General features: G+C 37.6%; 1 protein-coding gene across 1 annotated transcript in view; it reads left to right on the forward strand.

The window, feature by feature from the left end:
* The window catches only part of LOC139318290 (B-cell linker protein-like), a 113,357-nt gene that overhangs the window by 92,069 nt on the left and 6,410 nt on the right, over positions 1 to 14,878 (forward strand). The window contains exons 10-19 of the mRNA XM_070945684.1: positions 564 to 651; positions 1,612 to 1,671; positions 2,465 to 2,490; positions 3,043 to 3,068; positions 3,930 to 4,040; positions 4,746 to 4,788; positions 7,505 to 7,538; positions 8,765 to 8,837; positions 10,712 to 10,742; positions 13,128 to 13,170. Of these exons, the coding sequence (XP_070801785.1) occupies positions 564 to 651; positions 1,612 to 1,671; positions 2,465 to 2,490; positions 3,043 to 3,068; positions 3,930 to 4,040; positions 4,746 to 4,788; positions 7,505 to 7,538; positions 8,765 to 8,837; positions 10,712 to 10,742; positions 13,128 to 13,170 (535 nt within the window). The remainder of the gene's footprint in view (positions 1 to 563; positions 652 to 1,611; positions 1,672 to 2,464; positions 2,491 to 3,042; positions 3,069 to 3,929; positions 4,041 to 4,745; positions 4,789 to 7,504; positions 7,539 to 8,764; positions 8,838 to 10,711; positions 10,743 to 13,127; positions 13,171 to 14,878) is intronic.

A 14,878-nucleotide genomic window follows, 5' to 3' on the forward strand; every position in this document is an offset into this window, starting at 1 on the left:
GTTCATTCAAAAGCTGCATTTCGCACAGCCATATGCTGACCAGAATTCACTGATAGAAGCATTTCACACTATGAGATTTCAGATTGAAGAGCAATCTCTTATTCAGGAAATAGATCCTTTCCATTTGAGATTAACTTGTAATGCTTTTGACAAGATAGACAAAACTTGGTTACCTGGATCAGTCAGAAAATGGACACTATTAAGTTCCATTTATTTTAAAGTTGAAACATTAGCAATAGCACTTAGATTTATATACCACTTCACAGTGCTTTAGAGCCTTCTCTAAGCACTTTACAGAGTCAACGTATTGTCCCCAACAATCTGTGTCCTCGTTTTACTGATCTCAGAAAGATGGAAGGCTGAGTCAGCCTTGAGCCAGTCAGGATCAAAGGAATCAAACTTCTGGTGGTGAGCAGAGTTAGCCTGAAATACTGCATTCTCACCATTGCACCATCATGGCTCATTTGGACATGCATAAAACTTTACTGAACATTGAGAGGAAAGCATTTGCTTGCCTTATATTAAACATGCAAATATTAAATCCTTGCTGCATTTTCTTTTAGGCAGATTATGTTGTACCAGTTGATGATGAAGATGATGAAGATAATTATATAGAACCCACAGAAGAAAGCACTTCACAACCTGTAAAACGTAAGGTTTGGATTATTTTCTTTGCAACTTCAGAAAGACAGGGATGTGACTAAGGCATTGACTGAAATATGTGAAATATACGCAGGAGGCTATTTTAAAAAAACACCTGTTATCAAGAGTTTTGAATTCATATTAAGTTTTCCTTTTCTTATGAGAAGGTAAGGACTTTAAAAGGAAGAGTGGAAGATTGGGTAAAGAATTAGGGCCAAGTTTAAAAAAAATAGCTGCTATGAGAAATAAAAACAGTGAGGACTAGAATCTTGGCAGCTTTTTAAAAGATATTTCTTGGGATTTGGAAGACATGTTACTTTCATTGTACTGTATATAATATATTACACTTTAGGGTAGTGTTTTTCAAACTATGAACTTTAAAACGTGTAGACTTCAAATCCCAGAATTCCCCATGCTGGTGAGGAATTCTGGGAGTTGAGTTTCACGGATCCTAATGTTGCCAAGTTTGAAAAATACTGCTCTAGATTTTACGGTGCTTCTGATTCAGAGATTTAAAAAGTGCTTGGAGCACAAAGAGAAATTCATAGCACCTACCTATACATCCTTCAAAATGCATCAGTACTTGGGATCGTACAGGTGCAGCTGCTTTCAGTGTCACGTTTCTATCTCTTGCACTCCTGAAAGTACCTTCACCTTTACATCCAGTATATTGTATGAGCCTTCACTTTTTTTGGAAACATGAATTTTTCCAACTGTGTCCTTATATATTTGGAAAGAAAAATGACCTCCAAAATTAGAAAAACATGCATTTCATTCACCCTTTTGAAAAAGCAACCTGAATTTACAAAAATATGCATATCACTCACCCTTTTGAAAAAGCAATCTAAATTTTCAGTGGCATGAGCAATAGTAAAACCTTAGGTAATTGATCAGCGTGGGGGGCTAAACTGTGTTTCTGGATTTTGACTTTCTCAGAAATCTCTAATACTTTGCTTTGATCATTTTTAGCACCCGTGGTGAACAGATCAACCAAGCCTCCCTGTTCTGTGCCATCACCTTCCACACTAGGTAGGAAAATTTTGCGTTTTATCTTCCCCAAATCATGCAAAAACGCAATCAGTGGGTTGTGAAATGAGTTCAGCTTTAATTCTAGGCAACCAGATTGGTTACATTCCCTTAAAGAAAAGTAGGATTCAAAAGGGAAATGAGTTACATGTTTTAAGAATGTTTCCCCATAAGTACTTCAGACATTTGCTGTATATAAGGCACCAGACTAGAGAACTCTTCCCCTTTTAATATGTATTTCAGGCACGAAATCCTGTCTTTAGCTAAATGATACAGAGATGAACGCAATGTAGCCAAAGGTTGCATTTCATGTTAATTATATATTTAGCATGACTTGAAAATATCTAATATTTTCTTCAAAGCCATCTCTTAAGGCTAAAGTGAATGGAAAATATGTTAATTCCTAGCAATCCATTAAGAAATAAAGTAAAGACTACCCTTGAGTCAACTCTTGATTATTGCATTGAAGATGTTTTCTTGGTAGCATTGCAAAAGTGGTCAGCCCTTGTCTTCTTCTGGGGTGTTCTTTCATTGCCCCAGAATTTGGCCGATTCAGAAAACTAAGCAGGTTTTAGCTTCCTAGCAGATCACTAGAAAATCTCAGGGTTAGACTGGGAAATCAAAAACATAACTGGAAGAAGGTATGGGCAAAGCATATCTATATTCACATCCACAAAATCACCAGAAAACTTGGAGACTTTATTTAAGACTTTATTTAAATGAAATCTTTGTGTCATTCATGTCCCTAGTTTTGCACAGAAATGGTTTATTTCTGTTTCTATCCTCTTGTCTGCAGATGTATATGAAGTTCCTGAGGAAGAGGTAGGATGTTGTAGATATATTTTTTTTTAAAAAAAAAAAAAGACTTACTTTGCAGGAAGAGAAGAAATATTCAGAGCAGAAAGAGGGAAATAACTCTTTGTGATATATGAGTGTACAAAGGAAAGAGGAATATCATGCATATGTTCAAAATTGCATTTTATATATAGCGTTTAAGGACGCCAAATGCAATTTTCATCTCCTTTCTCAAAATGGTACCAATGAAATCCATTTCTAGGGAAAGATGAGAATATCAACCAAGTTTAAATCTTACTCGTTTTGCAATGATAATTTAAAGAATAATATGTTAACAATATATATTAGTTTTCTAAGATAAAATACTAGTAACAAAAGCTTGGATCAGCAAATTTGACATGTTTATTTGATCTGCTTTTGAAATTCACTACAGAAGGAACATCATATTTCAGTCATATGAAGTAGTTGTCGCAGCATCTCCTACAAATTGACAAAAACTGGCATTTTAGAGGAAATGTTCCTTAAGAAAATTAAAAACCTAATGCAATTGTAAATACTAATCTAATTCATTTTCTCCAGCAGAAATCATCACCTCCATTACTCAGGTAACTTATTGTTCACTCTGAAATTATAAGTAAATGTTGCTACATAGTAGAGGTTATTTCCCCAATTTATTTTCTCCTAAAAAAAGTCTTAATCTAAGGTATATAATTGTAATTTTACAACACAGAGGAATTTTAGTGCAATGATGTATCGCAAAATAGCTGATGTGAGGTCAGGCAAGAGACAATTTATGCTAGAATTCAAATATGACTATAACCTTCTTTGATAAACCCAGCTTTTCCTATGTGCTGCTTCTATGTCTCCATCTGCACGTTGTGCATATCATATTGAATACCTGATTCAACAGTTTCACACTGAAATTAGGTACTTTAATTCTACATAATCCCCTAGCAACTGATATTTGGAGAACTTTATGAGGCGGTGGCAGAATGTAGACGAAAGAGTAGCAAAGACTAGGGGTGGAGTCAAAAAAAGAATCAGCCTGGAGTCACTAAATGGGCACAAATAAACTAAATACAACTTCTCTTAAATTGTGTTAACCCTTACATAGCACCAGAATATTGCTTACTGTTAGTTGACTAAAATCCTGTGCATAGGCATGAGCAATACATTAGTGTAATTGGAACTTAATGTGTGGCCTTGGATTTTTGTGCCTCACATTAATCTAGTCAACTAATGTTTAGCACTATTTCAGCGCTAGATAAGGGTTAATGGAATTCAAGAGGGGCTGGACTTAGTTCATTTGTGGCTATGTAGTGACTCTAGGCTGATTCCTCTTCTGACTCTGCCCCTGGCTCTGTCACTCCTCCATCTATACAGAACTTTTAAACATCTGTGGGGAACATGACTTGGAAATGTAGTCATCCTGTGTGGAAAGTCTATTTGTATTTTTTGTCCCTAAGGATATCCAAGCCTCTTCCTCCCAAGCCAGCTTTGAGGCCATCTGGAGGACTTTCTCATGAACGCAGCATACCTAAAGAATCCTTCACATCCGATACATTTAAATCAGACAGGTTAGTTTTTAGTTTTAAAGACGTTTCTCTAAGTTGCTAATGAATAGAATTCATGTTGAGCATTTAATGTGGTTTGGGAGTAGCATTCTACTTTGACCAGAAAGAGTCAGGTTTGTATACAGTTATACAGCCACCTGTGTACCTAAGGAAGTTTGAATCCAAGTTTAAATTTAGCCTCATTCAAGAACAGATAGGACTTTAAAAAAAAAAGACTAGATCCCGTGAAGCCAATTTAAATAAATTATTTACCATAAGAAACTGCCACATTTACTATAAGGAATCAAAACTCTCTAGGCTTTGCAAGCTGTGCTGATCTGGCATTGGTCTTTATCCAACTGGGAGACCAATCCAATTAAAGTCCATGTACTTCCTCAATATAGGGGATTATTAGAGCTAAAAGCACGTTTGTAAAAGTAGTACGGCTTTCTGGAGCTGATCTATTGATTATAGTTCTCATCAGCCCTAGATAGAAATGTGCTGTAGAAGCTGATGATGATGAGAGCTTTATTGTAGGAGATGGAATACATACTATCCATCTTGGAGGGCATCAGGTTTAGGAACTGAATTTAATATATCCCCTTTTTAGGTAACCCAGCTCAGTTCGCAGTAGATAAATACCCCTAAAAGCAACCATTGGAAAGCAGTTTATTGCAGTTTTATTTAAAGGAGAAATATAAAGACTAAAACATTTTCTGTTCTTTCCAGAAACATTTTACCACTTCCAAGGCACCGCCCTTCACCGAAAGCTGTAAGTATTTCACATACAAGTTCATAATGCAGTATGAACAGTCTGGACTATTGTAATGTGCTCTAGATGGGGGCTGCCCTTGAAAAATACCCAGAAGCTTCATTTGTTTTGGAATGTAGCAGCCCACACAATTTTGCATACTCATGTAACACCAGTTTTGCAGGAGCTGTAATCTACTTCTGGGTACATTTCAAGATCCTGGTTATCACCTTTAGAGCCCTATATGGCTTGGGGCCAGGCTGCTTGAAGGACCACCTCTCTTCCATTGTATCCACTTAGCCCATCAGGACAGGAAGGCAGAGTATGCCGCAGGTCCCATCTGGTAGGAATGCATATCTGGTAGAACCATGAAAAAAAGTTTTCCAGGTGGTGGCCCCTTCTCTATGGAAATGATTCCTCCAGAGGTAGGATTGGATCCTGACTTGTTGCTTTTCTGAAAGGCACTGAAAATGTGGTTTGCTAGCAGGCCTTGGAACCATGAATAGAGATGGAGATGATCGAGGGGTTGATTTGATTGTGTGGCTATACCCAGGGGACAAGTATGGTTTTTATGTTGTAGAGTTTTAATATTGTAAGCCACCTGTGTGGGAGTTGGGTAGCCATATAAAGTTGCTTAAAAAATAAGTTATAAAGACACAGTGAGATTCCACAGGTAGGGGAGGGGAGGGCAGAGGAGAAAGAGAAGATATATGACGTATCACGACTTCCCCTTCGCTAAACCAGGCATGGATGTGGCCAGCGGGTGACATATCTGGCCTGCAGGCCGCGAGTTTGAGAGCCCTGTTCTAGTCCATGCTTATATTTAGAGCCATGACATATTTAGCCCAAACTCCAGGATAATTAAAGTAACCTGTCTTGCTCATGCCTAAATATATGTATACAAACCTTCTTTATCAGAGTCTTATTTATTTTTATTTATTTATACTTCATATTTCTTAATCCCCCATCTCCCTCAGACTCTTATGTTCTATGTCCCGATCTGGAATGGCTGCCATTTGGGATTTATAGAAACTGAAATTCAAACCTACAACAAACCATGCTTCAAAATCTGATTTTCGCAAAGCCATTACAGTGTTTATTCTGGATTAAACAGAATAAAAATCTGAAATCCTATTTTAAATGCTTCTGAAATAGGGATTGGATGGCAGTATGGCCAAGCTCATTAATTGGGCCTTTTTATTTTGGTGCCATTTGAACACAGTGCTTAATAATACCAATGTTTTTCAAGCTGGCCATTGTTTTTTCTGTAGCATGTAAAGCTATTTTTATTGGCTCCAGATTTTATCTTGCTTTGGATTAATGCTGTGGGTCTTCTGATCATATCTCACTGAAGGTATATCACAAGGTTTCCCAACCTTGATGATCTTAAGATGAGCGGACTTCAATTCCCAGAATTCCCCAGCCACCTTAGAATCAGACATTTCAGAGGATTCCCTGTCTTGAACTTTCCTCCAACATACTCATCAATTTTTCAACTACCTTGGCAGATTCCTTCTCAGCCATATATAAATCTATGGACTGTGGATGGACTTATATATGACTGAGAAGGAATCTGCCAAGGTAGTTGAAAAACTGAGGAGTAATGTGTTGACTCTGACCAGGACAGGAAATGAGCTAATGAATCATAATGGGAAGCAGCAGAAGCTTCTCACAACATTAAAATGAAAGGAACAAGTTTGGCAAGAGAAGACTAATTCATTGAACTCACTAGGATGCTAGAGATTTGTAAGCAGGTCAATCCCAAAGGCATGGAAGGATTACGAAAAATGGGGCAAAGCCACACAATCTGCTCATACAGAATGTCCATAAATGTGCAAGCATTTCTGAAAGTTAAGCCTGTGTACACATTAGTTTTAATATGAGAGCCAGTTTGGTCTAGGGGTTGAGGCACCAGGCTACAGAAGAGAAGCAACCTAGAACTAAGGAGAAATTTCTTAACGGTGAGAGCAATCAACCAATGGAATAATTTGCCTTCAGAATTTGCTGATGGGTGGTTCATCACTACAGGCTTTCAAAAAAAAAGACTGGACAAACCATTTGTCTGAAATGGTATAGGGTCTCCTGCTCAAAGAGGGGGTTGGACTAGAAGACCTCCAAGGTCCCTTCCAACTCTATTCTATGTTCTGTAAATCAGGAGACTGTGAGGAGTTCTAGTTCTGCCTTAGTCATGAAAGCCAGCTGGGTGTGTCTTCAGCCCAATTCACCTCACAAGGTGGTGGTTGTGGGGAAAATAGGAGGAGGGTTTGTTGGATATGTTCACCACCTTGAGTTATTTGTAAAAATAATAAATGGCAGGATACAAATAAATGAATATTGATGGTGCTGTTTATTGATGACTTTGGAGATTCTCAATCATCCAGATCATGGTTGTCCCAAAGGTACTTTTTTTCAAGGAGCAGCTGGACTTTCTGGGGGTTTTTTGGAAACGTTTCGCTTCACATCCAAGAAGCTTATTCAGCTCTGAAGAAATCCTTCCATTCCCCACCATTCAGTCAGAGCTGAAGAGGTCCAGTTACTCTTGAAAAAAGCACCTTTGCTGTTTATTGATGTTTTTATTGATTTTGTGTAGAACTATAATTAATTAATTTGACGATGACATCTTCATTAAGTCATATAATAAAAATAAATAAGTATCTTTGCAACACATGTTATCACAATACCTAGATTACCATTTGCTCAGAGCTGTTAAATAATCTGAAAACTGTTTTAATTTCAGGATCCAGAGGTCATTGGAGCTCAAACTGATGGAAGTAAGAATATTCTGCCTTAAAGCCAAATGTGCAGGGACTTGTAAGATGACTAGGAGCACAAAAGCTGCTTCCAAATTATCAATGTTTCATGTTGACTTTATCATTTCATGTGATCCTGTGACTGTGTAGGAACAAAACTGTTGCACCATATCAAAGCGCATTGATTTTGATGACAGGTCTTTCTGAGTTTCTCTAAGAATCGTTTGAGCTTTTCATTTTTGCTAGAATGTTTTTTAACAGGTGAGGAACCTGTGGCCATCTGATGTTGTTGAACTACAATTCTCAGCTACCCTGACGAACATGATCAGCGGTGAGAAATTACCATATGAAAATTGTACTCAACAACATCAGGAGAACCGTAGTTCCATGTTAGCTTCAAAAGCTGGTTTAATGTAGCAGATAAGAATATGTCAGTTGTGGAATCTTAGCCTTGAATTTCACCTTTTCCACATATATAACCTTTCTCAACCTTGGTAATTTGAAGATGTGTAGTTTTCAACTCCCAAAATTCCCTAGTACATGCTGGCTGGGTAATTTTGTGTGTTGAAGTCCATATATCTTGAAGTTGCCAAAGTTGAGAAACACTGCTTAAACTAATCATTTTCTCCCTTTGCCTCTCCCTACCATGTTAAGGGAATAATAATATTAACGTACTGCAGTTGAGCCATTGCACAAATGATGAAATAATACGAAATGCTTGAAAGTTTCTGTATTTTTGATCCATAATTGTAACTGTATATCGATAATATACCAATTGTTTCTGGCAAATGCTATATGATGGTATATGATAAAACTTTGATTTTTATGAGCCTCCGTTCAATGGACTTTGGATACAACAATTAAAAATTGCATTTGAACTGTATCACAAAGCAATGTTTGTGCTGTCTATGTAAACTGGAATTTAATTGACATTTGGCTTTAATAGACACAGCTTTTCCCCACTTTGTCTATAAAATCAAATTTTTATTGTATGTTATGTTATCAAGATGCTTTCAAAATTTTGAGTGTTAGGTATTTTGAACTGGACTGGGTAAATCCTATGAAAAAGGAGATTCATACATATTCCTGATTTTTCCAATACAGTTTGGTCAGTGGATTTGCACAGTTCTGATTTTCAGTGGCTTTCTTATACTCAAAGCAGTAGTAGCAGTAGTCTAAACTTTAGAAACGTAACATTTTGTTAACCAACAGTTACATTGAACTAATTACTGTCTTTGGATTTTTAGATAATAGCAGCAATGGTGCTACAGAATTTAAACTTCCTTCTGTTAATGTTCCATCGCCATTTCCCAGGATCACGTAAGTGTTTTTTAAAAAATCATTCCTTCTCACTACAGAAACTGTTCCAGTTTTTGTAATCCTTAAATGCATTATTTACCAGAAGCAATGTAATGGTTTGTAATCATTTTATACACCATGTTATTGAAGTAGTTAACTGCTCTGATAGATTGGCTAGATGTAAAGAAAGGTTTTGTATATTTTAAGCGCTTCTGAGAAGGCAGTGTGCAAAGTCTGTGATGTACATTTAAAAAAAGGGATAGGGCTTTGATCACATGATCACAGTTGCCATCTTGACTTTTTTGACCCATCACCCATTCCTGGCATTCGTTCACCCCTTTTCAGCTGCGCTTAGTTCAAGCAAGTTTCATCATATTCTAACATTGTTCAATATCAATAATTCCAGACCTTTCTGGTACGAGTCTGTGGACTCCTTGGTCTGATCTGATATCAGGGCCACCTCACAGTACAATGTCATCCTTTGGGAGGTGGGGCAGTCTAATAGAAGCATTGCCCAAATTCCAGAACAAGTTGGATTGTTTGGAAAACAGGCAAACACTGCGATAGAATTAGCCCGATAGACCTCTAGACACACATGTCATTCCTCTTCTGTGTAAATAGAGGCAAGAGACTTCCTTACTCTAAGAGCTGCCATTTTTGCTCTGATGGCAGCTCAGTTGATTATTGTAGGCTGCTACTTGCTTCCAGGAAGGGACACTAGCATTCCTGGCTTCTTTCCTGGATTCTGGGGTTGCCCGAATAAAAGACAGTGACAGAACCAACTTGAAAATGGTTTAGAGAGATCCAGAAATGGAAATGGCAACAGCACTTAGACTTATATACCTCTTCACAGTGTTTTACAGCCCTTCTCTTAAGTGGTTTACAGAGTCAATATATTGCCCCCAACAATCTGGGTCCTCCTTTTTACCGACCTCGGAAGGATGGATGGCTGAGTCAACCTTGAGCTGGTCAGGATCGAAGGAATCGAAATCCTAGCAGTGAGCAGAGTTATCCTGCAATACTGCATTCTAACCACTGCGCCACCACGGCTACTATGGTGCTATGTACTGTATAAGGCAATCCTTGACTTACATAATTAGGACCAGGGTTTCCATTAGTAAGCAAGAGAGTTGTCAAGAGAGTTGCACCCGGTTTTACCACCTTTTTTGCTGTTCTGGTTAACTACTAATCATTACAGTTATTAAGTGAATCGTGCAGTCATTAAGCAAACCTGGATTCCCTTATTGACTTTGCTTTTGTTGGAAGCCAGCTGGGAAGATCACAAATGGCAATTACTGACCCTGGGACACTGCGAATATATGCAGGTTGCCAAGAGCCCATATTTTGATAATGTGACCGTGAGCACACTTGCAGCAATCATAACTTTGAGGACCAGTTGTGGGTCACTTTTTTCCAGTATCGTTGTATTTGCTAAATGGCTGGTTTTAAGTCAAGGACTCCCTGCAGAAGGACTTTCGAATCCAAGCCTAATGCTTTCCCCGCAGATTGCACCAATGAGAACGAGATACCCTGTGTTTATAAATTGTGTGGTTGTCAGAGCTAGCTAGCTTCACTTTATCATGAATTGTATCAGTATGGAGGCAGTATGAGAGACTTCCGTTTAGAGCAGGGGTCTCCAACCTTGGCAACTTTAAGATTTGTGGACTTCAGCTCCCAGAATTCCTCAACCAGCAAAGGAATTCTGGGAGTTGAAGTCCATAAGTCTTAATGTTGCCAAGGTTGGAGACCCCTGGTTTAGAGACATGCAGGAGAAGGACTTGCGTAAAGAAATATATCCAAACTTGGGTGCTCATAAATTGGATCGTGAAAAAGAAGGCTGCAAAGCAAAGGGAAGTTTAATAATACTCTTGCATCTGTACTTTTTTTTTCTGCAGAAAAAAGCAAATGACTCCTGCAATACCGCCGGTGAGTTTTGTGTTTTTAAAATTGTCACACTGAAGAGCAATTCTAAAAGCAACCAAAAATAATTCATTATATAATCACCACCTTGTTCAAACTATGTATCTACCGTGTTTTCCCAAAAATAAGACCCTGTCTTATATTTTTTTGAACCCTGAAATAAGCATTTGGCCTTATTGCCATGTGCTCAAAAGCCCGATTGGGCTTATTATCAGAGGGTGTCTTATTCTGGGGGAAACAGGGTATTTATATACAGTACATATATGCATATATACATGTATTTATTTTGCATTCTGTTGGATTAAATTGATCGTATTATGCTTTTTTTTTTTTGTATTATTGGAAATGCATCAATCATTACAAAATGATCTGAAATTTTCAATGGTATCTAAAATATTTGGACGTAGCTTCTGGCAAAATTGAAGTGCTGAATCATAGGAAGTTTTATATAATAAACACTGATTCAAGCATAGGAAATGAGCAGACATAGCGAAGATGTCATAATGTACCCAAAATCTATATATATAAACATCACTTTTAATAGATGCAGTCATTATCAACTTGAAACAAAGTGGATAAGAAATTAGACAGAGCAAAAAGAATTGGCAAGCAATGGCACAGTTCTATTTTGAACAGTTCTATTTTGAAATCTGGGAGTGACAGACCAGTGATATCTGTTAATTGTGGGCAGTTAGTGTAAACTTGGATTAGTTGCAGCAGGACTATCCCAACAGATGTTGGATAGAAGAAACAAGCACTGGTTGCAATACTTGTTTCCAATAGTTGGTCTCCATTTCTGTGATCAATATTCAGGATTACATATTGTTAAATTTACTGATTTAATTGGAGCATTTTTTTGATACTACACTACCTAGCACATTTATATTTCTGTGTTGGCCTGTTAAAGATATTTCCTTAATATGGATTTTGGCATTTGTTTTCTTTCCTGTGACCAGGACAAAAGCCTTTTTCAATATATTTAACTTCTGTTCATATTGAAGAATCAATTATAATTTTGATATTGGCAATTGCCAAACATTTACATTGTTTTCTGTTTATTTTCTCTTTTGAAAGACACACATTATGATTCAGAATTGAGTCCACTGCTAACATAATGAATATGCAATGGCTAATAAGACAATTGCTCAATGCCCAAGCTATAATTTGCTACAGTGAACATAAAACTCAGTAAACTTTATTGTCAAGCAAAAACAATAATTCTAAATGCATTAGCCTACTAGAGTTATGCAGAGTTTTAATTTCCAGATGTGATTCAAAGATAGCTACATAAAATATACAGATTGAATTTATTCAAGAAAAAAACTCAAATTTAGAAATTGATTTGATGCTTCAATTGCTTTTGTCAGGGAAATCAAGGGGGTGATCCAAACAAGATACTAGCCCTGACCAAATGAATGAAACCCCACCCCTATTTGTGTGGTTAAATCAAATTGATTTAGAGTGACAGCTTGAAACTGAATCTTAAGTGTTTTGAAATACAAATCAGAATGTCTCAAATGAAAACGAGTCAATATTTCAAACCAAATGAACAATTCCAATGACTTGTACATTCCTTCTATCCACAAAATTAATTAGTATTTTAAACCAATCTAGCCCACCCCAATGCTCTCTGGATGGGTTCCATTTGAGTTGCTCAACTGGATACTGACTATACTGACTAGGGATTTATGGATATTGATGATCTACAATGGCGTATCAAACTCAAGGCCCGGGGGCCAGATCCAGCCCATGGGGTACTTAGATCTGGCCCATGGGGCCATGCTGGAAACAACAAAGGACCAGCTCGCGGTGCTTCAGCCAGCGAAAATGAGCTTCTGCTCTATTTCCGGCTGCCACATGCGACCCTCCTGAACTCCATGTTCACTGGCAGAGGGTTGCAGGAAGCTGTGGCAGCCGAAAACGGAGCTCGGGAGTCCATTTTCGCTGACAGAGCACTCAGGCCACCACAGGCGCCCCCGACAGGAGTGACATCGAGCTGGCCACACCCATCCCAGTCCCCCAAGGTCAAGCACAACCCTGATGCAGCCCTCAATGAAATAGAGTTTGACACTCCTGATCTACCGCATCTGGAGCCATCAGATTGAGAGAGGTTATTCTAATTTTTCAACATGATTGCCTACCAAATGATCATCTTCGATATCCCATTACTAAATGCAAATGAGATTATCTGTAAAATTAACTGCTTCTGCAGAAGAGCAAGTACTCAGCACACTACTGAATGCAACAGAAATTTATGCAATTTATGTATTTGGAAATGCTTAATATTGTGGTATGTTTTATCAGACATTCTTTCTGTTGGTCATAAGTCTGAGAAAAAAAGTGTATAAATAAAACTTATTTACATTTATTTGCTTTAATTCAATATTATAGAAACCAAGCTTACCTGATAGAGACCACTTAAATATTGCTGAAGGTAAATTGCTTTTTTTTTCCTTTTTAAAACTTTTAATTTTATTGGTGATTGCCACTATTTCTATGGAGAATAATATTGTAGCAGCGGTGGAGCATATGAATTATCTTACCAGTAACTTGCTTTTCCAATAAATAATAGGGACAAGCTGTGAGTTGAAAGACAGATATATTGAGAGTGCGGACAGATGTTGCAAGTACTGTATTAGCTAAAATAGCAAGACAAGTAGGCTCACTATCTTTCTACAGAAAAAATATTAATTCCAATAGTGTGGGCAAAGGATCGTATTTGTGGCCTCATTAGACGCATCTAATGAGCCTGTCAACCCTGAAGTGAGCCTGGCTAAGGCCATCTTGGAGGCTTCAGGTTTGCCACAAGGAAGAAGAAGAGACAGGGAGGGGGGAAATAGATAGCTGGGGTTTTATAGTCAAAACAAAAGGTTTTCCTGTGGGAACTAAGGACATTCCAACAGGTGGCTGGGGAGAGGAGGAGTGGAGTAACCAAGCAACCAGCCAGCACTTCTATTGGACAGAGTCACTCTATGAGATCGAATGCTGGCTAGACAGACCTGGGCCTGATTCACAGGACTATCCTCATGTTCTCAAGTTAAGAACAAAGAAAAGCGTCTGAAGTTTGATCACATGACTATGTGATGCTGTAATGGTTGTAACTGTGAAAAACAGTCATAAATCACTTTTTTCCAGGGATGTTGTAACTTTGAACAATCATTAAATTAAATGATGTAAATTGAGGACCTGTATATTGCTGGAATTGTTGAATTCACCTTTACAGTATAGAAAAGGAGACTAGATTAATCAATAAACAATTAATTTAAGAGTAGGCTTATGTCTTTGACAAACTTCAGATAGCCCCAGAGAGCACAGATTGTGGGATTTGGACTCCAACCTGTTCGTGTATTACGGTCCAATTTCTGGTGAACTACAGTGCTTGCGAAACACTAAAAGTCTGCTTAAATAAGATTACAATCTTTGTACTGTATATGCATGATTGTTTTCTAAAGATAACACATGTACATGTGTTCTGACAATTAATGAACAAATTGTAATGTATGGAACAGTTCAGATATCTTGGCTGTTCACCGCCCTGAGTCCTTCGGGAGTAGGGCGGTATAGAAATTTGATTAATAAATAGTAAATAAATAAATAAGATAAGCCTACTAAAATTGGTATACCAGTCTTTATTTCACAGACCAAGTGATATTATGAATGGATTCACCATAATCCAGCCAGTTATGATTTATTCAGTTGGCTCTATTTAGATAGTATAATGACTAATTATAATGTATGGATCAGGTCACTATCTACCCATTGAACAGAAATAGGTTGGGTTGGTTTTTTTTTTTAGTAACTTGCCCTTGCTGTTTTAGCAATTATAGGAAAAATTTGCATAGTATTTTAATCCAGAGGTGTCTGCAGTTTACTTAAATTTGGCATAATAGCAATAGCACTTAGACTTAAATACTGCTTTACAGTGCTTTACAGCCCTCTCTAAGCAGTTTACAGAGCCAGCATCTTGTCCTCAACAATTTGGGTCCTCGTTTTAATAACCTTGGAAGGTTGAGTGAACTCTGAGCCTGGTGAGATTTGAACTGCCGGCAGTCATCAGAAGTAGCCTGCAGTACTGCACTCTAACCACTGCACCACCGTGGCTCATAATCTCTTTTAATCTTTTAATCTCTTTTCTAGCCCTG

This window comes from Pituophis catenifer, unplaced genomic scaffold, assembly GCF_029215685.1.
Source record: "Pituophis catenifer annectens isolate HBS135680 unplaced genomic scaffold, rPitCat1.0.hap2 SCAF_6, whole genome shotgun sequence".
NCBI lineage: Eukaryota > Metazoa > Chordata > Lepidosauria > Squamata > Colubridae > Pituophis > Pituophis catenifer.